This window comes from Mesoplodon densirostris, chromosome 2, assembly GCF_025265405.1.
Source record: "Mesoplodon densirostris isolate mMesDen1 chromosome 2, mMesDen1 primary haplotype, whole genome shotgun sequence".
In the NCBI taxonomy this organism is placed as follows: Eukaryota; Metazoa; Chordata; class Mammalia; order Artiodactyla; family Ziphiidae; genus Mesoplodon; species Mesoplodon densirostris.
The window spans coordinates 116,765,917-116,787,747 of record NC_082662.1 but is presented as its reverse complement, the minus strand read 5'-3'; the positions used below and the strand labels follow the sequence as shown (position 1 = coordinate 116,787,747).

Genomic DNA, 21,831 nt, shown 5'->3' with positions numbered 1-21,831 from the left:
GACAGTAGAACCAACAGGAGGATTTCCTAAAAATTGATGTATAGGATGTGAGAGAAAGGAAAACCAGGGAAGACTCCACAGTTCTTACCTAAACAACTAAAAGGACAAAGGTGCCATCAGTCGAGTTAGGGACAGTTGTGTGAGGGACAGTTTTGTGGTAGAAAACCGGGAGCTCAGTCTCGGTCGTGTCAAAATCTGCAATCTTTAGACATCAAACTGGAGATTTGAGTAGACAACTGCATAGATGAATCTGGCATTTGACAAGAGATCCGGGTTGGAGATGAGACCAGATGAGGTCCCACAGGGAGGGTATATTCTTTGAAAACAACCTTCTGGCCCTCAGCCAAACCCTGAATCTTTCTGGGCCTTAGTTTCCCTAGCAGTCAGATGGCACTAATCACCCCGACCATGCCAGGGATGGTGGCAAAACCTGACCGAGCCTATTCTGAGGTCGTAGGCACCACAGAGTTATGTGGGGTTATTATTGACAGCACAGGCACCCTGCTTATTATAAAGGCTTCTATTTAAAAGAAGCAAGTGCTAGCTTCGTTAGATGAAGATATGAGACCTATTATTTTGAGTGTAAATATTATACGTGTAAATAGCTTAGAATAGTGCCTGGCCCGTAATGAGCACACAGTATTAGTTGCTGTTACCATTAACCTCTTTTAAATAGGTTCCTCTGAATCAGGTCTCAAGGTATTATCTCTGTGCCCTCATCTTCTTTCCTCTTGCCTCAGTGTCAGCCCAACCCTTCTAATTTAGTTCTAGGTGGACACAAAGAGGAACCTCTTCCTCCGTGATAGCTTCAGAGGCTGGAACAGATACCAAGTGAGGAGCTGTATCTGCCTCATTCCCCTTCCTTTTAGCTGGAAGGACACCATCATCACCATCACTCTGTGCTAACTGAGCCCCTCGGAGGAATGAGAACCCTCACCTCCTGAGCCCCAAGCTGGCTCCAGAGCTGAGACCAAGAGTCTGAGTCTGACCTTTTATCATCCTCCTCCCTTTCGTCACCTGCTCCCTTCCTCTAGGAAAGAACTTACCCTCCTCCCAGTCTTGCACAGGCAGACGAGCCTCTGCCTTTGCAGTCTGAGTCATCTGTTCTTTCTTTTGTTACAGGTCCAAATACGAGGAAGACAGGAGGTGAGTGAGTCTGTGTGGTTGAATCAAGGTGGGAAGGAGTGGGGTTGAGCTACTGGGCATCACATCTCTGCCAATCATAGGGGAGTCCCTAGCTTCAGAGGATCACCGTCTGTCCAAGTTTAGTTTCCAGATGTCTGTGTAACCGCAAGGAGGTCATGAGGCCCAGGCCCTGATACTCGGGGATCACTGCCTGGGACGTGGGTCTGCTCCTCAGTGTGAAGACACCAAGCTGCCAGCACTCCCCTTCCTGGCCTCCTCTTCTCCACCCACGTTAGCCCTGTGTCTGCCTCCCCACTTCTTTCTCGTAAACCACCGAAAGGAGCAGTGATAGAATCAGCCTGTGTTAGCAGCACCTGCAGAGGGGAGCTAGGGTACAACACGCTTCCTCTTTTGGCACATTTTTTTTTCCTTGAAGCCTATATACATGTCTCTTTGTTTCTCAGTAGCCAGTGTTAAAATGAGAGTGCATTCACGCACTCAATAAGGGAGAGAAGATGGGGTTAGAAGTCTGTTTCAGAGAAGAAGAAAGCCAGGGCCGAAACATTTGCTTCATTGAATCCACAAAGTGGATAATCTGTCTACCGAATTGAGAGGCAAATACAGTTTTAAACACAGAGCTCTGGACAGTTTCATCTGTGGCAGTTGGAAGCTACTTGACAGATCATTTCCATCTCTTTTTCTCCTTGTACTTGGGGTGGGTGGTGGCAAAGGCAGCTTACCTGGACTTGCAGGGGCCGGTTGGTGTTTCTGCACATCCCTTTGCCACCCCACCCCTGTGTATGTGCTTGAGGACATTAGCTGTGGGCCTCAACTGTCGACCATGGCTTAGCTGCTTATGTTTTGGTGAACTGACGCGTCCTTCCACTGACCACTGTCCCCTTGTTAGGGAGCGTTCTGTGGAGGAAAAGAATACAATTTCTTCTGGGAGTCATGCCAGCCAAGACTTTTCTCCGACTTCTGCCTGCTGTCCCATCTGAATATTCTGGGCCTCCCTCTGAATGCCCTGGCCCTTCGCCACCCCACTGGGTGGTGGTGAGGAGCTTGTGTAAAGCAGAGTCCCAGCCCTTCCACCTGCTGGCGCTTTCCGATTCACCGCCCCCATTCCTCTTTTACAGTGCCCCCATGGACTTCGCCCTCAATACCTACATGAGCCATGCGGGCATCCGTCTTCGAGAAGCACGACCTTCCAACACGGCTGAGAAGGCCCAGTCCGCTCCTGACAAGGACAAGTGGCTACCCTTTTTCCCGAAGACCAAGAAGGTGACAGAGCTCCCCTAGAAAGAATCATCTCTTGGCACGGTTCCTGCGCTGAGGCAGACCTGGAGAGTCATTGAGAATCCCCAAACTAGAGCAGCCCTCTCCCTCCCTCCAGTCCCAGACCAGAAGCAGATGTGCTAGATCAGATACAAGCATGAGTCTGCTTTCCAGTTGCTTGTTTAGGGCTAGTCATAGAGGCAGTACCACGGTGACCAGCGGCCCAGTCTGGGTACTGGGACCTTCTCCAAACCCTAGTGTCTCTTATCTCAGCAGAGCAGCAATTCCAAGAAAGAAAAGGATGCCTTGGAGGACAAGAAGCGAAACCCCATCCTCAAGTACATCGGGAAGCCCAAAAGCTCTTCCCAGAGCAGTGAGTATTTGGGGAGCAAAGCCTTGGACAGGGACCTCAGCCCCTTCGCAGGCCAGCATGTTGGCAGAGGGCCTTTCTGTGCTTCTGGCAGCCAAAGGCCCAAACAAACTCTGAGGTCGCAGCTTCCTCTCGGTGCTACTGCATTCTCCCCTTGCCACACCCAGTGACGGCTCCTGAGGTACAGGGAACTGCTTCAGAGCCAAGGAGGCCGAGCCAGTCCCTGGGTCTAGGAACTCAGAGACAGTTGTAGATACTGAACAGCCATGCAGAGGAGTATCTCCCCCTTGGCAAGATTGCCCTGTTGACAGTCAGTGCCTCCTTCACCTTCATCCATGGACTTGTCTGTCCTCCTGAGGGCCTGTGTGTCGGGAGCAATTATGGGCCCTTGATGGAGGGTTTCAATTAAGCAGAACTAGGTGGAAGGGGAGCAGGTTTGGGACCCAGAGGCTCCCCTCATGCCATCAGTAACCCAGACCTCCATGGATCCTGTCACCGATCTCTTCCCAATTGTGTGTCATCTGTCTGGACATTGCTGCTGGCCCTCCCAGTCATTATCTTAAGACCCCAGTGTTAGTCTTGGGAATCTGGGAAGGGCCATGGCATGGGCCTCCTGCCTTTCCTGAAACTGCTGCCTTGGGGGAAGGGGAGAGGAGGGGACTCTACGAGATCAGCCCTGATTTTTGCCACTACCTTTCATTTTCCAGCTTGATGTAATTTTTATTTTGACTCTTGAAACATTAATTTGACTTTTCATGGTTTACTTTTGTTTTTGTTTGTTTTCTTTTAGCATTTCATATTCCCTTGTCCCCTGTGGAAGGTAAAAGGACCATTTTCTTTGGGTTTTTCTTTGCATTAGCATTGAGTTTCCATTTCCCAAGTCCTGTCTGCCCTTCTTCCCCTCTCCTTCATCGCCTCCTGTCCTGGCTCTCTTTCCTCCCTCCCTTTCCTCACTCCATTACCCTAGTATGTTCCTCCATGCTGCTAAAGCTCCCCATGACACAAACACCTGCCCAGGGGTGCCTGCCCAGAGGCTCCTGCCCTCACGCTGGGCGCAGGACTCTGCCTACCTAAGGCAGGGTGGGAGGGGCCGGGGCACTGCCCCCCCGGCACCATGCAGCTCCTCCTGGCAGTGCTGGCAGAGGCCAGCTTCTAGGCTCTCCAAGACTGGTCCACGGCCTGCAGCCTTTCTCTCATTCTGTCAGCTCTCCGTGGATGCGCTTCAAAAGTCCAGGGCTCTTTGTAAATGAGGGAAACCCTCGCATGTTGAAATGTCCTGTACAAGTTCCTCAGATTTTTGTTTTCAATTGAAATAATAAAATCCTCAGTTTTGAATGTTATATGGGGTTGTTTTTAGTACCTAATGGGTCTTCAGCAGTTTTGCCTTGGGATATTTTCATTTCTATCATCTCCTTTGTTTAAGTCCTTCACTGTAGCACCTTCATCTCCTGACTCTTACCTTTGCCAGCACAGCGTCACTGCAACAGTTAAAGAGAATGACCCTAACGTATGTATGTTAGAGGCCTAATATCTTCTAGAATCTATGTATCAAAAATAAATACATATATAACAGACATTAACCCAGAGGAGCTTAGAACCTAGAACTGGGCAGGTTCATTTCCCATCAGTGAGGTCCATATGCATACAATTAAAGTGATTAATATTTTCTAGGTTCTGTAGTAAATCAAGGGGAGAGATAGCAGTGAGATGCAATCAGGATATTAATCTGTTGCTAGAATTCACTTTATATAAATTAGTGACAATTAAAGATAATGATTTTCAAAATTATTTTTCAAGTTACATCCCTAGACTTGTTATGCTATTTTAAACAATATAAGTAAAGAAATATTAGGAGGAAAAAAGTCTATAAAACAATGGAAAAAATAAAAGAATGGCCTTGAAACCCAGGCCCTTAGTTTTTAACACATACTTCCTCCCATCCACCCTGCCCGAGGCAGGCATGAGGCAAGCAGCAGGCCTGAGACCGAGCAGCCCTGCCCAAGCTGCTTGCTTTATGTCAGCCTGAGAGGGAACAGGAACACCCAGGGTAGGTTTGCTGATCCCAAGAGAGGATAAGGATGCTGGGTATTCACCATCTCTTTGAGTCATATCTTTCTATTGTCATTTCATGGTTTGATTTGATGTTCTCAAGTTCCCAGGACATCAGACGAGTCTGTATGCGTATCTAAAGACCAAACACCCACCAAAGCTAGAAAGCCTCAGTATTGAGAACCTTGCTGTTTAGGATCATCAGCTATTGCCCCTGTTTATTAGTGAAAGTATCTGATTGTTAGTGACATATAATTCACTTTTGTTTAGTTTCATTGTTATTCAGAGAATGGAGGAACGGAGAGCAAAGGTTACTGATGAAAACTTTGCCCTTTTCAAAAACGCATTCCTTTCTACGTGTCTTTTTCCCCTGTTACTCTGGGTTATTCAGTTATACCAAATCTCAGGGCCACACCTGTTCCTTGTCACAGCTAGGGTGTAACTATATCCCAAGAACTGGGTCTTTTCCAAGTGGCCCATGGGAGAGGGAACAATGGGCTCTGCCCGGAGGCATTCTATTATAGGACGTTCCCAGGCTCCCACGTCATCACCCAGCCAGGGATGCTCCGGGCTGTGGCTGCACAGCTGACCCTGGCTGCTGCAGTTGCCCCAAGGCCCAGATGCACATTCAGTCTGGGACAGGCAGATCTGACTCAGATCTCCAAAATGGGAGTGATGGTAACAGTCCCTACTCCTAACACATATACGCAGCCACCTATTTTGCAGTTTTAGAAAAACATTACCTGCCTAAAGGATATGAAATTGTGAGCTTTGAAGAGACCAGCTAAATGTTTTTCTGTTTCCTCTGGCTTGGAAATTTTCTTACGAATCTCAAGTTTAGATACACAGGGAGATTTATAAATTTGTATATGTCGATGTCAGAATCTCTGGTTAGTGTGGTTAGGGCCAGGGCCTGGCGCCTGGGGCTGTTTGTCTTGCCTTCCCCATCCCATTATCCTTCCATTGGTCCGGGCAGAGCAGCATCTTTAGCCCAACTCCTATTCTGACATCCTGGACCTGGAGCTGAGCTAATCGACTTTGGAGATAGGAACCACTGAGCCCCTGGGCCTGAGCTTTCTTCTCCAGGGTCTCCACATGGCATCACCTACACCTTTTTACTCTCTTACCTGCCTTCTCTACTTTGAACAAGAACAGCTCTCTTTTGTCTTAGCTTTGAAAAGCATCTGGAATTTGAATGCCAGAGAGTGACATCTCTCCTCTGTACCTGCTAAGACCCCCCTCACTAGTAATGGAGGGTCTGATTCTTTAATGATGGAGAGGAAGAGGTGGGGGTGAGGGCAGAAAGAACAGAAAGGAGAGTCAAGGAAAACCAGAAATAGTGAACTCTAAAAGTAGTATAAATTTGAAAAGTGCTTGGTAAATTTGGCAACCTGGCCAAATTATACCAAGGTTGATGTGTTTTTGGTCTTCCCGGCTAACTTTTTTTAACACATATATGGCTCTTGGGAATAACCTAGTAATGATTCTCAAGCGTGAGAATCACTGTAATAAAGAATGTGAGAGCCAAAAGAAGTATCCATAGCAAATGCACTTTCAAACCCTCTCATTTTGCATCTGAGGAAAGAGTAGCCCCCAGAAAGGTGGAGGGACTGCCCGTGCCACACCACATAGTAGAAGAGCCAGGGCTCATATCATGTCTCCTGACCCTCAGCCCCATGCTGTTCTCATCCATGCTTGCTCATCGCTGTCTTCTGGGCTAGAGGGGAGCGAGGGCCCCGAGAAGTCATCCCTGAACAGAAAGCAGAGTATCTTTCATTATCTTTCTTCTGCTTCCAGTCAAACCAGGCAACGTGAGGAACATGATTCAGCACTTTGAGAACAACCAGCAGTGCGATGCCCCAGAGCCTGGGATGCAGCGACTCTCAACAGGAAGCTTTCCCGAGGACTTGCTGGAGAGCGACAGGTAGCAGTGGCTGGATGGGGCCTGCCGGCTGCCCAGGGAGGGGAGTGTGGGCAGGGTTCAGGGCTAAGGTTCAACGCCAGCTACTTTACCCCCCACTAGACTGTAAGGCTCCCACTACAGAGCTCTCTCCCTATCCCCCAACCTCCCCGCCTGGGTATGTTCAGAAGAAGACATACTATGTGTTGGTGATCAGGCCAGCGGGAGAGAGAGCAGGGCCCCTGAGCTTCCAGTCCAAGAACCATATGCCTTTCAAATTTCCTTTGGATTCACCCCCTGGCCACTCAGTAGCCTCCACCCCAAGAATGAGCTAGATTATGTTATAAAGCAGCTAGTCAGGAAACCCTAAATGACAAGGCTAGAGAAGAGTACAGAGTGGGGCGAAGGGAAATCCTGGGCAATAAGGAAGTCAGGCCAAAGACAGTCTGTGGCGCCCGTGAAGAAGAGAGCTAGAGATGAGGTTCTGCTGGCTGCTTTCAAGGCAGACTGTGTAACTTGGGCATCAGATGTACATCTCAGCGAAGAAATAGAAAGGTCATTGATTCAAAACAAACTGCTCCTCTTTCAAGAAGAAACAGGGGAATGGAGGCTGTGACATTGCTCACATTCTCCACCTTTGGCCGGATTCTGAGAAGAACCCTTCTCTGGTGGTGAAATGTACTCTTAGACTTGCTCTTGACTGTGGCATGACAGCCATCAAGTCGTGTCTAAAATTCTGTAGCCAGCCCTTAAAGTGAAAACTGCCTGTAGTCAGAAACATCCTCGCAAATTCCTTAAGTCACACCTGAGGTATAGTAAATATGGTCTTGTGTATACAAAAATAGTTCCTGTGTACACTGCTGAGCTGGACCAAAGGCAAGTCAGCATGTAGCAGCCTGATTAGTCAAACCACTTTACCCCTGAAATAACTAATTATCAAACTGTAAGTCGAACATTCCTGCTTGTATGCAGGGTTACTCCTTTCTGTTTATACTAAGCCTTTATAAGCTTAATACTCATTAAAAGATTTTGCCATAGTGAGAATTAACAAAAGATTTCGGCAAGATAAAGGTTAGATTTGTACCGGGGTCAGAGGTTGAGTTCTAATATGACCGAGTAACTTAAATATACAAATTATATAATCGCTGGGGTAGGTGTGATCTTACAGATGTATCAAATGTACAATTATAAGATATACTATCAACATTTTGAGGAAATATTTGAGACCATTTGTAAACGTATTCTTCAGGTTGTCAGGTAAATTTGCCCTGAGACATTCATTGGGATTCTAAATCTACTCTCAGCAGAAGCCTTTGGATTTCTTGGTTATGAGTTCACTGACAATCTTAGAAGAAATGGCATCGGCAGCATGGTGGGTCAGAGGTTGTCGTAGAAACTAAACAGGTATAAGAAGCCTCCAGTTCTAGGCAGCAATAGTCTAGGAGTTTTTGGCCAGAGGTGGGTTGTATGCCTCACTTCTTGGTGGGATCATTACTCACTTCTGGGTACTTGAAAGAAGCCCCAGGAACCTCACTGCATGAGGTTTGTTGGGTGCTGAAGTGACCCATTGTGGGGCACTGGTGAAAGTTTTGAGTTAGTCTGTGTTGCAATTGTTCTGTCAGACTTCAGGGGGTGAGTTCAGTAGGGCATCAGCTGTCAGTATGGTTTCTAACCCTGCAGACGAACCCTCAGGACCTGGGCGGGGGAGCGGCATTTGGATCCTCTGGCAGTTCAGAGAGACTTGATGAATGGAGACCAAGGCATTTGGCTCCTTCTCTGCAGCAACCTGCTGTGCTATTAAGAGCTCTCCAGACTCTCCAGGCCTTCTGTTGTCCTAGAGGCAGAGCAGGATGTAGATGAGTAATAATGTCAGCAAAGAACTAGCCCAGCAGGACCATGGGGGGAGGCACCATCTTGGGGCAGCTAGGGGTCAGAGATGCCAGCTGTCACAGGGCTGATGCACTGCAGGACTCAAAAAAGAGCAACACCCAGTCATCAGCATCTCATCAAGCCCCACAGATACTCACTGGCCAAGCATGGTAGGCCAGGGAGCAGGTTCCTGCCCATCAGTAAACAGGCCCCTGTAAGCACCCTCCCAAGCTGGTCTGCTCCCAAGAGGTGACTGGAAGCCTAGGAAGGATGCTGTCAGGATAAGAATGGAAGAAATCCACAATCCACATCACAACTGGAGGGGTGGGAATTCAACAGCAGATAGAATTTTCTGACAGGCGGCAGTGTGGAGAATACTAAAGAGTGTGTGAAGATGGTGCTTTTACTTCCCTCTTAAAAGATCTTGTAAAAGGAGAGATCCGCCTCAAGCAGAGTCCAAGGTGGGAGCCGACCTGTTCCAAAGCAGAGGGCCAGATGAGCTGGCCATGAGATGGCCAGGGGCGGGGAGGGTGGGACCTTGTTGTCCCTGATGAGGGACTTTGGTGTCCACAGCTTTCCTGACGGGGACTTGGGGTCTTTGGCATCCGGACACCCCACAAGTCTGATTCTGTTAGTCCCAGATTTCACCTTCCTGTTGGGATCCCTTCCTGACCAGTCACAAGGAAGTTGAGAGGCTCTGTCCATCCAGCTGGGCTGGGGAAAGGAAAGATTTTATAGCAGAAGTGGTTTGTCACTGAGCAGCGTCTGCCACCGGGAGTTGGAACCCTTTGGGTCTGGTGTTTGGGGTGGAAGCGCTGAGGCACCGCTGAGATGGGGCAGCAGATCAAAGCTGGCCAGTTATAAGACCCCAAGGTCTTTTGCCCTCTCCATCCAGTTCTCGCTCAGAGATTCGCCTGGGCCGCTCTGAGAGCCTGAAGGGCCGGGAGGAGATGAAGCGGTCCCGGAAGGCAGAGAACGTGCCCCGTTCTCGCAGCGACGTGGACATGGACGCGGCCGCAGAGGCCGCCCGCCTCCACCAGTCAGCCTCGTCCTCTGCCTCCAGCCTCTCCACCAGGTGGGTGGGGCTCAGGGGCTCAGCCCGCTGATATCTTGGGGGCCGGGCAGGAGCAGAGGGTTGCTGAGAGTTGACATTCTCTCCACAGGTCTCTTGAGAACCCAACCCCTCCCTTCACCCCCAAAATGGGCCGCAGGTGAGTGATGGGTGCCGTAGCGCCTCTGTTAGGTGTCCGTGTCCCAGCCATGCTCAGCTGCCCCCGCTCCCCTTCCAGGGGCCGGCTGGTGGTGCAGCTCCTCTTCGTCGCCCGCTGGCTTCCCATGGGCCCCGGGCAAGCAGGGTGGGCAGGAGGCGGAAGGACAAACCCCGTGTTTGAGTTTTTCCTCCGTGTGACGCCGAGCTGCCTGTTTTCCCCCAGGAGCATTGAGTCCCCCAGCTTGGGGTTCTGCGCAGACGCCCTCCTCCCCAACCTCCTAGAAGATGATCTGGGCCAGCTGTCTGACCTGGAGCCAGAGCCCGATGCCCAAAACTGGCAGCATACAGTGGGCAAGGATGTGGTGGCTGGGCTAAGCCAGAGGGAAATTGACCGGCAGGAGGTCATCAACGGTGAGACTCAGGCGGGACCAGGTGCAGAGCGCCTCAGGCGCAGATGGTGGCAGAGAAAATAGTGGGGGGCCTGGGGGCGAGAGCGGCCGCATTGTGGTTCCTGTAAGGGCCACCTCAGTTCTGGCCCCTGGGGAGAGAGAAGTTGACGCACCATCTGAAACCAGCACCAAAGGTGGTTTGGAGGTCACGGTAGTGACGAGATCCTTGCTGACGGGCTTTCCCTCTGTCTTTCTGCCCCTTCTCGTCACTGCCCCCGCTCAGAGCTGTTTGTGACAGAGGCTTCCCATCTGCGCACACTCCGGGTGCTGGACCTGATCTTCTACCAGCGGATGAAGAAGGAGGGCCTGTTGCCCCGGGAGGAGCTGGCGCGGCTCTTCCCCAACCTGCCCGAGCTCATCGAGATCCACAGTGAGGAGCCCACCCCGCCTGCCCCCTTCCCTGGCCAGCCTTCAGGTTTCTGCCCCAACTCTGCCCGGATACAGGACCCCCCGAGCAGATAGCCCCCAACAGTCCTCTTTGGTTAGAGAACCTGACATGCAGCCTGAACATCAGCATTCCAGCCCCCCACAAGTGAAACGACTCGAGACCCTGCCCCACGGCCCTGCCATCAGATCCCTCTCCTCTCGTCATGAAGGGCCTGGCCATGCGGCTCAACCCCAGGCACTTCTGTCTTTTCTCCTTGCCCCAGATTCCTGGTGTGAAGCCATGAGGAAGCTCCGGGAGGAGGGCCCCATCATCAAAGAAGTCAGTGACCTCATGCTGGCTCGGGTATGGCTGCCCAGGCCTGGAGGAGGTGGCAGAGGAGGTGGGGGGGAGCGGTCCCAGGCAGGGGTGTGAGGCCGGGGCCGTGTGGTGTCCCTTCTGCCTCTCAGTTTGACGGCCCCGCCCGGGAGGAGCTCCAGCAGGTGGCCGCGCAGTTCTGCTCCTATCAGTCCATCGCCCTGGAGCTGATCAAGACCAGGCAGCGCAAGGAGAGCCGGTTCCAGCTCTTCATGCAGGTACACTCGGCCTCCCCTCGTCGCCACCGAAAGCAGCCAGTTCGGTCGTAGCTCACTCGATAAGGCGGAGGGGGACAGTTAACCGGGTTCACCCGCAATCTCCCAGACTCCCCTCCTGGCCCCCAGCTCCAGGCGCTTGGCCTCTTCTCTCTACAGGGGAGGGTAAACAGCAACTTGCTGCTCCTCCACACCCTCCCCAACACCCCCTCTTCAGAAACACTGACACGTACTCGCTCTCAAGACGGAGACACTGGACTGGCCATCAGAAGGCCCCGCTCACCTACCAGTGCCTGTATTTACTCAGATGGATCTCAGTTTCCTTTGTCTATAAAGTGGGAATAATACCTGCTTTATGTGGCTTATTTGACCATATCCCCTTTTTGGGCTGCTGTCTTCCTGCCCCCACCAACCTTTCCCTAAATATTTAAGCAAGCAGCTGCCACCTCCGTTTCTAAGTGATCCTCTGGGATTAGGACCTCTTTGGCACTCGCACAATCCTCCGTGTCCTGAGCCCACGGCCAGCTCATAATCCAGGCTGACGTCTTCCTCTGTTCCTCCTTGTGTCTAGGAGGCTGAGAGCCACCCGCAGTGCCGGCGACTGCAGCTTAGAGACCTCATCATCTCTGAGATGCAGCGGCTCACCAAGTACCCACTGCTGCTGGAGAACATCATCAAGCACACGGAGGGTAGGGCTCGCAGAAGGCTGCCGTGTGGAGGCAGCGGCCCACAGCTCAGAGCCTGGGTCTAGCACTGACTGGCTCTGTGTCCTTAGCAAGTCACTCGACCTCTCTGGTCTTCAGGGTCTGCATCCTTGTGTTGTTATGGTCCCTCTCAAAGAAGGTAACGATTGTAAATGTGCTTTGGCAAAACTAAGGTGCTGAGCAGCAGGAGGAGGTAAGGGCTGCCTCTGGCCTGTGTGGGGCCTCTGTGCAGATCAGAGGGAAGCATTTGAGTGACACAGGTTAGCGCACAGAGGGCACCTTGGCTGCTCTGAGGATCGTGGTCCCACGCCAGAGGCTGTGGCCGGATTTTAGCCCTGTTGATCCCCCTGCTGGACGTCTCTGTGCGATGCACAAAAGATACAGCCATGCATGCTTACTCCACAGGAGTAGGGGACCATCCTGAATAGGGGGGTCTAACCCCAGGTTGTCACTGTCCCTGGGATCCTGAGCAGCTTTCACCACCCTCCACTCTGGGATGTTGGCGTCAGTGTGTAGAAGTGGGAAGAACCACAACCTGATTTGAACAGGTGTTCCTAGAGAGAGACACACACCATCACCGTCATCACCCACAGTCCCTGTCCCCGTTCCTGTCCTCCACACCTGTAGAGTGGCTGTGGTCTAGGCAGGAATTCCCAAGAGCTGTGGGTGTCTTCAGAGCCGTGGTCTGAAACACGAGGACCCTCAGTACAAGTTATCCTTACGATTGAGGTCCAAGTTAGGCAAGGGTGGCGTATCTACACCCATCCCTGCTGGTTGGTGACTGGCCAGTGGCTATTGGTAGCCAGGCACTCTCAGACTCTGACAGACTTCTCAGGCAGGAGCCCTCACCACCTCTTCTCTGCCCCATGGGTAGGTGGCACCTCTGAGCACGAGAAACTCTGCCGGGCCCGGGATCAGTGCCGGGAAATTCTCAAGTATGTGAATGAAGCAGTGAAGCAGACAGAGAACCGGCACCGTCTAGAGGGCTACCAGAAACGCCTGGATACCACCTCCCTGGAGAGGGCCAGCAACCCCCTGGCAGCAGAGTTCAAGGTAGGAGGCTGAGGCTGCAGCATCGTCAGCCCCACATGTGCACGTGCCTCTCGGGCGCCCTTAGGAGCAGAGCTCCGGTCAGGACCTGGAGAAGGTGGAGGGGAGGAGACCCGGGCCTGTCTGTGATAGGATGGCGCGACGGGGGCCCTGGAATACACACAGCCCCCGTTACCTTTGTCACCCCATCCCGAGATAGACAAGGGCAGACAGCCCTACCATAAAGGCCAGATGTTCGAACTCAGTCTGGGAGAGCAGGGGATGGGAGTAAACTCAAGGTAAAGGTGAAGGTCATTTGGGAGAACATAAAGCTGAGGGAAAGGGCAGGTAAAGCAGAGTGATCCCAGGAGAGTACACAGCATGTAGTAGGGGGTAGAGAGGCCCCTGCCAGAACCATCGGCATATCCCCCAGCACAGCACGTGGCACATGACTTTGTAGTTGCCTTTTTACTTGTCTGCATCCCCCACAGGAGTGTGAGGGCAAGGACTACTCTTGTTCACCACTGATGCCCAGCACCGTAGCACAATGTCTAGGTTTTCAGATACTTGTTGAATAAATGGTGTCTCCTTAACAGAGTCTGGATCTTACAACCAGAAAGATGATCCATGAGGGGCCCCTGACCTGGAGGATCAGCAAAGATAAGACCTTGGGTAAGTGCCAGGGAACTGGGGCCAAGAGGGAATCTAGGGCACTGCCCCTGGGCTCTTCCCTCTCTGGATCATAAGCCCTGTACCCGGTGCTCTAAAGGGATGGTAAGGAGGCAGCTTGAAACACGACTGGGGATGAGAGCTCAGGGCTCCTTAAGCACAGCATGGGGAGGAAGGACCAAAAACAAAGCCATCAGAGGTCACCAGACTCCAGGGCTTCCTAGATCCTGGAGATGACTACCCAGGAGCCTCTGGTACCCCATGTGTTAGTGGGGGATGAGTGGGCAACAGAGAACACCTCACAAGCACCACACCCCTCCAGACCTCCACGTGCTGCTGCTGGAGGACCTCCTCGTGCTGCTGCAGAAACAGGATGAGAAGCTGCTGCTGAAGTGCCACAGCAAGACAGCCGTGGGCTCCTCGGACAGCAAGCAGACCTTCAGCCCAGTGCTCAAGCTCAATGCCGTGCTCATCCGCTCCGTGGCCACAGGTACCCGTGAGGAGACAGTCCCAGCCGGCCCACACCCGGGGCCATGAGCCCTGTTCCTCGTGTCCAGCGAGCACTGGGTGATGCGGGGCCGATCTGGGGCTGTACAGAACTTATCAGCCCACCTGTGTTCCTTTCCTCCTAGCCCTGACTCATTGAAGCAGGAGGATGTGGTCCAACGTGGGTTAGGGTGATGGGTAGGATGGGGACCAAGATGAGGGAGGACAGCGTGGTTCAGGCGGGATGGGATGTGGGCGCTGAGGATGAGGTAGCAGAATTGGGCAGAGAAGAGCAGGACAAGGCTTCCTGCTGCAAAAGTGATGGGCAGAGCTTGCTTGCAGAAGACGGACACACCCACAGTCCAGAGCCTGGTCCAGTGCTCAGAGCATTTCAGTGAGAAGCAGAGTGTGTACAAGAAGGGCTCTGGAGCAAGAGCCAGGCAACCAGATTCTCTAGGCTCGCTTTCTTCATCTATCACACGGGGGGGTGATATCTGTCTCTTGGAGGTGGGTATAAAGGGAGGATGGGTATGATGTAGTCTCATAAACCCTAAGCACCGTACATCCCTCAGCCTTCGCTGTTCGGAAAGCGAGAGGTAATGGGGGTGGCTGTGAAGATGGCATTAGGGGACCCAGAATTGCCTCTGTCCTCTTTGTAAGCGAGCCCCAAGTGCTTCTGAGGACCCAGGTCCGTCTGGTGCTGCATTCTTCAGCTGGCTGAGGGTGAGGGCTTCAAGTCCGCACTCTGTCGCCTTGGCTCAGGCTGCAGTCATGCCTCTGCCACCCCCAATGCAGACCCTTCTGCCTTCTCTCTCTCTCACACAGATAAACGGGCCTTCTTCATTATCTGTACCTCCGAGCTGGGCCCACCCCAGATCTACGAGCTGGTGGCATTGACGTCATCAGACAAGAACACGTGAGGATTGCCTGATGGGGGGTGGGCGGTCCCATGTAACTGCCGTCCCCTTGGGACCAGGGTGGTGTATGAGGATGTGGACAGGGAGGCCAGGGCTGCGCCCCAGAGCATTCACAGGACGGGGCCTTGAGGGGAAGTGGGAGATAAGACAGGAGTAGAGAGGTTTACAGTGTCACCACCCCTGACCCCATGAGCAGGCCTGCCCTAGGGAGGAGGAGTCCCCAGCAGTCTTCCAGCCTTTCTGAGGCTGCTTTCCTTTCTCTGGCCCCGCTCCTTTCCCCTGGGGTTTTTCTTCCCTTCCCCCATCAAGCGTTGCAAATGCCCACATTCTTCAAAGGCATTAGCGTCCGGGACCCTCGTCCCCAACCAGGGCATTCACTCACCCGTATTCCCAACAGTGGCCAGCCAGAGGCAGCGTGGCACGGCGGGAGGAGATAGGTTGAGTCAGGCAGTTTCTCAGGCTCCGGGTTTTCATCTGCAAAATGTGGATAATGCTACCTCCTGAGAGTTATTTTGAGAGAAAGAAGAGACATAGAGGGACTCCCCTGGTGGCGCAGTTGGTTAAGAATCCGCTTGCCAATGCAGGGGACACAGGTTGGAGCCCTGGTCCAGGAAGAGCCCACATGCCGCGGAGCAACTAAGCCCGCGAGCCACAACTACGGAGCCTGCGCTCTAGGGCCTGCGAGCCACAACTACTGAGCCCGCGTGCCTAGAGCCCGTGCTCTGCAACAAGAGAAGCCACCACAATGAGAAACCCGCGCACCACAACGAAGAGTAGCCCCCGCTCGCCGCAACCAGAGAAAACCCACGCACAGCAACAAAGACCCAACGCAGCCAAAAATTAATTAATTAATTTAAAAAAAAGAGAGATAGATATAGAATGCTTAGCACAACTAGTAACAGAGGGTTGGTGTTCAGTAATTGGTAGCTGCAAGTAATGTAACCCAATGTGAGCAGCCAGTCAGGACTGCAAGGAAGGGGGGACCCCCGCTGGGCAGAGGGGGTCCTCAGAGCAGGGCCTGGCGAAGGGCTTTGCAGCTCTGACGCAGGGGGTCGGTAAGGGGAGAGGCTGTGTGCCTCGGTCCTGTTCTCATCACCAGTCCTCTCTGTTCCTGCTGAGCAACAGGTGGATGGAGCTCTTAGAAGAGGCTGTGCGGAACGCCACCAGGCACCCTGGAGCCGCCCCAAAGCCCGTCCACCCGCCGCCCTCAGGCCCCCAGGAGCCAGCCCGCCAGAGCCCCACGCCCAGCAGGTGCTTAGCCCTCCAGGCCCCCTCACCATCCCCACTCCAGGCCACTTGTTTGCTGCTTCTAAGCCCTTTACCCCTGGGGATGGGCAGCCCCAGCAGCAGACGTCAGCGGGCAGGTGGCAGAAGGTACCCTCACATCTCTGCCTTCCATCCCAGTCTGCTCTCCCCCTTCAGCCCCGCACTCGGCTGTAGTAGAGACTGTGCCTGAAGTGGAGTGGGGGGTATAAAATCATGACCAGGAGAAGCTTGGCCGACACCCACCCTCCCCTCCGGGTTGCCAGCCAGATGGCAGGTGCTGGAGTCTAAACCCCTCCCTCCTTGGGCCCTGCTCCTTCATTGCCCATCCCAACTCAGGAGGCCAGAGTGGAATTTCATGACACCGGCCACCTCCTCCTGGCTGGCAGAGAGCCAGAATTCCCAGCAGGCGATCCTCTCTCACCCTTGGCTATTTCTTCCCTCAGGGTAGGACTGGATGACTCCGAGGTGTTCCGTAGTGAGCCAGAGCCTGAGACGGTACCTGGAGGTAAGTCCCCTGAGCTGTCTTTGTGGGAGCCCAACCCATTCCATTTTCTGTAGGCACAGTAGGGGGGTGGCCAGGTATGCCTGTGGGGGTGATGGGAGAGGGCCGGCCGTCGCCGCCAGAGGTGTGAGGTTTTGATAAGAGTAGAGAAGAAACAGTGAGGAAGAAAGAGTCTGGAAGAGGAAAGAGAACAGGCTGAAGCGAATGTGGACCAGCTCACTTGAACAGAGCTCTCAACCTGGGCTCTCTGGGTGCCAGGTATCGAGCAGGGGAGGAAGAGAGGGGCAGTCAGGTCCGGGGGTGCCTAACGGAGAGCAGAATGCACTCAGATCTGCAGGCACAGGAGTCTTGTGAAGGCAGGGATAGGGAGCCCAAAGGGCTGAAGATACAGTCACCGGGATGGGATTGGCAGGGGCAAGAGGGTCTCAGACAGAATTCTCGTTGGGTTTTTATGTGAAATAACTTAGGGTCTCATGTTTAGAGAGAAACCTCCCCGGTGGGCTCCCTGGCTGGGTCCCTTTTCTGTTTCCTTCTGCTTAGAATGCTTCTCCTAACTCCCGCACCCCCTTCAAGTCTTTGTGCAGGTGTCAGCTTTGCACCAATATACCTTCTCTGACCACTCGGTTTAATACCAGCATTCCTGATCTCCCACACCCTGCGCTATGTTTTCTTCTTTCCTGTAGCACTTCTCTAATTTATTTAGACAATTTTCTTACTTATTTTATTTTTCTCTATGTCCGTCCACTAGAATTTAAGTTCCGTAGGGCAGGGATCTCTGTTTTATTTACTGATGTATGCCAAGAGCCTGGGACAGTGCCTGGCCATAGTAGGTGCTCAGTAAACATTGTGGAATCAGCCAATGTTCCCAGCCCCTTGAACCCAAAGCTGGGCCTGGGATCAACCCATACATGCCTTCTCTCTTTCCCTGTCTTATACTGTCCTCCCATCCAAAACAGGCACTGGGCCCCAGCAGAGGGTCAAAGGGAAGCACCCGGTCCTGCTAGAGGGCCCCGAGCAGGAGGGCAGCACAGAAGAAGAGGAGCTGGGTACCCTGCCTCACCCTTCTGCCTCCCTGGATGGAGAGAACAGGGGCAGCAGGACAAGGGACCCCATCCTCCTGCCCCTCCCAGGCCCTCTGTTCATGGAAGGACTCGCCGATGCAGCCCTGGAGGACGGTGAGTGCCTCATGGCCCCAACCGTCAGCCCCCGGTGCCCCAGTAGCATGGCCTTTGTGAACACCATGGCAGACACCCACTCTCTTACCTGCTCAAAGGCTCTCCCTGTTGTGTTTGAGGGGAGATGGATGCAGAGAGACAGTTGTCATTCCTCTCCCCCCAACCCACCCAGCCGGTTGGCCAGAGTCCCCCAGCTCCACCCTGTGACTGAAGCAGTTTCACCAAGATGGCTGTGGGAGAGGGGAGCAGTGGCCCTCCTGCCACCTCTGCACCCTCCCCCGACTGGCGAGGTGTGTAGTCCTGTTTCTAAGAAGCCATCGCCCTGTTTCTCCTCCAGTGGAGAACCTGCGGCACCTGATCCTGTGGAGCCTGCTGCCAGGTCGCCCCATGGACCCACAGACTTCTGGGGAGCCCGAGGATGACCTGACACCTACACCTTCTGTCATCAGCATCACTTCTCACCCCTGGGACCCAGGCTCCCCAGGGCGAGCTCCCACTGGGGGTGAAGGGGACAGTGCCCGGCTCTCAGGGCCAGAGCGGGGCCAGCAGGAGGACATGGCTCTCTGTTCTCTGGAACACCTGCCCCCAAGGACCAGAAATTCTGGGATCTGGGAATCTCCTGAGCTGGACAGGAATCCAGAGGAAGAAGCTTCGAGCACAGAGGCAACAGGAAATTACAAAGTTGTGAGAAAAGGTAAAATAAATTGGGGTGTCCACTGGAGAGACACATGCCCAGTTTTGCTAGGGTAGCGCTGAGTCTTCCAGATGGCTACTTCCTTCCCCGCCTCTATCCTGCAAACCATGTGTGCAGAGGCTCGTCCAGATCCTGGGGAAAGGAGACATGTTGCTATCATGCAAAGGCTCTGGGGTCGGACAGCTGAGGTGCAAAGTCCTAGCTCCATCACTTAGTACCCATGTGACCTTAGGCAAAAATCTGAATCACCTCTGGACTTCATTCTACAATATAAAGATATTACTCCTGCTTGGCACAAATCAACTGTCAATAAAAGTTTCTGCTAGCATTTTTCACTGCTCTTCCAGTTCTAAGGAAAAGTGGGGCTCTTCTCAGGAGCTTCATTCCCAGAAAGACAAGGGCAGATGCTTGCAGCCAGTCACTCCAGATAGCAGCGAAGGAATTGGCGTGTAGGATGGAGGTGGCAGCGGGACTAGAGGTGGAGCCAAGACTGGGGGCTGAGGACAAGGCTGGGGAGACGCGTGGGGAGTGTGGGGCTGTGGTGAATGAGCAGGGACGTAGGGAGGGCGCCCAGCTTGTGGAATGCCGTGGACGGTAAGACACGAAAAGCCAAGACTGGCTAGGATGGGGGCTCAGGGCAGGTTTGTCTGGCCAGAGCTCGGGGGAGGGAGGGAAGAGTAAGCTGAAGAGAGGGCAGCCTGGTCTGAGGAGTGCAGCAGGAAAGATGAACCGAAGCACGGGATGCTCTCGAGGGGTTGAGGGCGGGGGTGGTCCACGTTAGTGCTAGGTGGTCTCCTTTCCTCCCCTAGTGCCCAGCTCTGCCTCCTTTTCCAGGAGCGTTTTTCTTTCCATCTGCCCAAGGTGTGTGCGCTCTCCTGGGTTTCTGGGACCTGACCTCCCTTCTCTCTCCTCTGGTGAATTGGTGGAGCGGCTCTCTTTAGCTCCCTGGGGTATAATCATGTGTGATCTTGCGTTCACTTTGTTCTTCCCTGTTTCTCCGCCCCCGCTCCCTCCCCCCTTCCTTCTCCCTCTCCTTCCTACTCTCTCTCCCTTCCCTCTCCTTCTCTCTCAGTCTCTACTGTCCCTGGTGGTGGTGTCGGTGCAGCTGAGGTGGCAGGCAGCAAAGTTGTCCCTGCACTACCAGAGAGTGGCCAGTCAGAGCCTGAGCCACCCGAAGTGGAAGGCGGAGCAAAGGCTACGGGTAATGAACTTCTCCTTGGAGCCAGAGACAGGCCAGGGCTAGAATGCGGGCCCACGGGGGCAGAACTGGGCTTCAGGTGTTAGACCCTTGCCTGCAGTCACGTGGCCACACACCTCCGTACGTACTCCCTGAACTGTCTGGAATGGGTGAGGAGTAGGACGTGGGCCTGAAGACAGGAGAACAGACCCTGTGCCAGCCCCTGTGCCGAGAGCGGCGCAGGCCCCATTCAAAGCAGTAGGGTTAAGCAGCTCTGCTTAGTCACGAAAGGGGGTGGGGAAGCCTGGCCCAGTGCCCAGGGCCCGGTGTCCTTAGCCTGACATTCTGAGCCACCTCTCCCCGACACTAGCCACAATCCAGTGTCACTGTGGAAAAGGGCCTACGTGGCCCTCCAAGCTCCTGGGCACTTACCTATGCTTACTGCCCTGTCAGTCAGCCTTACGTCCTTCTCTGTGTGTCCCCGACCCCCTCTGATGAGCTGAGGTACCTCAAGGATCGTGAAATAGATGGCAGTCGGGGCACCCGTGTCCAAGCTCAGCAGCAGAGCCTGAGGTGGGGCCGAGTGAAGTAGGCTACCGCCTGCTCTTCTTCAAAAGTGCCGAAAACCAGCCCACGCCCTCTTTACCCTTCCTTCTGGGAATAGGAGCCACTCCTGTTTCCCAGAAGAAACACAACCACCCCGCCCCTTCTCCCTTAGCTTCCACCACTAAGTGTCTCCCCTGCTCTGGGCCAAGCCGAGCAAAGTCGCCATTTCAAAGGCTCTCTGGCGGAGAAGGGCCTTTGGGAGACTGGTAGGCAGCACAAGGCCAGCCTGCTCCGAGCTCGTCTGCAGGATGGCTTCCCTGGCCCCATCAGCCGGCCTGGGGAACACCAGGGGAGCAGAAGATGGCTTAGACTTCCTCTCTGTTTGCCTCCTAATCGCTTTGTCTTGCTGGGGACAGGGAACTGCTTTTACGTGAGCATGCCGGCAGGACCCCTGGACTCAAGCACTGACCCCTCGGGGGCACGCCTGGGCCCCTCCCAGCCTGATGGCCTCCCTGCCTGGCAGACGGCACCTCGGCCCGCGCTGCGGGAAGGCAATGGAGATCAAAGGCGCCCGGGCCGCTCTCCCCCCAGCCTGGCCCTCAGGGACGTGGGCATGATCTTCCGTACCATCGAGCAGCTCACCGTCAAGCTCAACAGGCTCAAGGTAAGGGCTTGGGACCCTGGAGGCCTCAGTCCATTGCGCCGAGACCCATCACCCACGTGAGTGAGCTACACAGTGTGTCTCCATGGGAGCCCTAGATCCTGGCCTGGGGCTCTACCCTCAGCCCACCCAGCCGCCCTCAAGCACAACCAACCCACCCCCTGGACCCCACGGATAAGAGGGCATTGCCCCTTCCCCAGGGGCTCATGAACAGAGGGGCTTGAGAGCAGATGTCCCTCTACAACTCTTCCAGGACATGGAGCTGGCCCACAAAGAGCTGCTCGGGTCCCTCGGGGGAGAGTCGTCTGGTGGCACCACGCCTGTGGGCGGTTTCCACACAGAGGCAGCTAGATGGATAGACAGCTCCCTGTCCCCTCCAGCCAAGGAGCACCTGGCCTCTGACTCCAGGGACAGCTGCGAACTGGGGCCCTGCCCTGAGGACGGTGAGTGAAGTCCTCCGGGGTTAGGGTGGGGTGTGCAGGGCCAAGGCCTCCGGCTCCTGAGGAAGCACTGCCATGCAGTGTGAGGACACGGAAGGGAGTTCTGAGAAGGGGCCTCATCTCCCCCTGAGTACAGTTCATTCATTCATTCCCCCAGCTTCAGAAAGAGGTCATTTTAGGAAAGGCCCACAGAAGCTCCCCTAAAACTGGGAAACTTATAACTGAACCCTCTTTTCCCTTGGGTTATGGAGATAACAAACCAGGGGGAGCCTCGTCTCACATCTGAAACCTGTTCTTAATAAGTGGTTCAGAAGCAGATTGCATGGACCAGGGCCACGGCTGTGTTCCAGCTCAGGAAGAC

General features: G+C 53.9%; 1 protein-coding gene across 8 annotated transcripts in view; it reads left to right on the top strand.

Moving 5' to 3' along the window:
- ARHGEF11 (Rho guanine nucleotide exchange factor 11) overlaps positions 1–21,831 on the top strand; it is a 114,854-nt gene that overhangs the window by 91,642 nt on the left and 1,381 nt on the right. For 3 of the 8 annotated variants that reach the window (XM_060090768.1, XM_060090773.1, XM_060090767.1), the window contains 23 exons: positions 1,123–1,146; positions 2,262–2,406; positions 2,674–2,773; positions 3,561–3,590; positions 6,617–6,743; positions 9,484–9,663; positions 9,752–9,799; positions 10,022–10,209; positions 10,471–10,617; positions 10,898–10,977; positions 11,082–11,207; positions 11,776–11,893; positions 12,783–12,961; positions 13,534–13,609; positions 13,929–14,096; positions 14,918–15,008; positions 16,135–16,260; positions 16,719–16,780; positions 17,734–17,952; positions 18,290–18,646; positions 19,719–19,847; positions 20,786–21,033; positions 21,284–21,473. In XM_060090768.1, coding sequence (XP_059946751.1) covers positions 1,123–1,146; positions 2,262–2,406; positions 2,674–2,773; positions 3,561–3,590; positions 6,617–6,743; positions 9,484–9,663; positions 9,752–9,799; positions 10,022–10,209; positions 10,471–10,617; positions 10,898–10,977; positions 11,082–11,207; positions 11,776–11,893; positions 12,783–12,961; positions 13,534–13,609; positions 13,929–14,096; positions 14,918–15,008; positions 16,135–16,260; positions 16,719–16,780; positions 17,734–17,952; positions 18,290–18,646; positions 19,719–19,847; positions 20,786–21,033; positions 21,284–21,473 — 3,158 coding nt within the window. The remainder of the gene's footprint in view (positions 1–1,122; positions 1,147–2,261; positions 2,407–2,673; positions 2,774–3,560; positions 3,591–6,616; positions 6,744–9,483; positions 9,664–9,751; positions 9,800–10,021; positions 10,210–10,470; positions 10,618–10,897; positions 10,978–11,081; positions 11,208–11,775; positions 11,894–12,782; positions 12,962–13,533; positions 13,610–13,928; positions 14,097–14,917; positions 15,009–16,134; positions 16,261–16,718; positions 16,781–17,733; positions 17,953–18,289; positions 18,647–19,718; positions 19,848–20,785; positions 21,034–21,283; positions 21,474–21,831) is intronic. The other 5 variants (XM_060090774.1, XM_060090769.1, XM_060090772.1 and 2 more) reach the window with 4 other exon arrangements.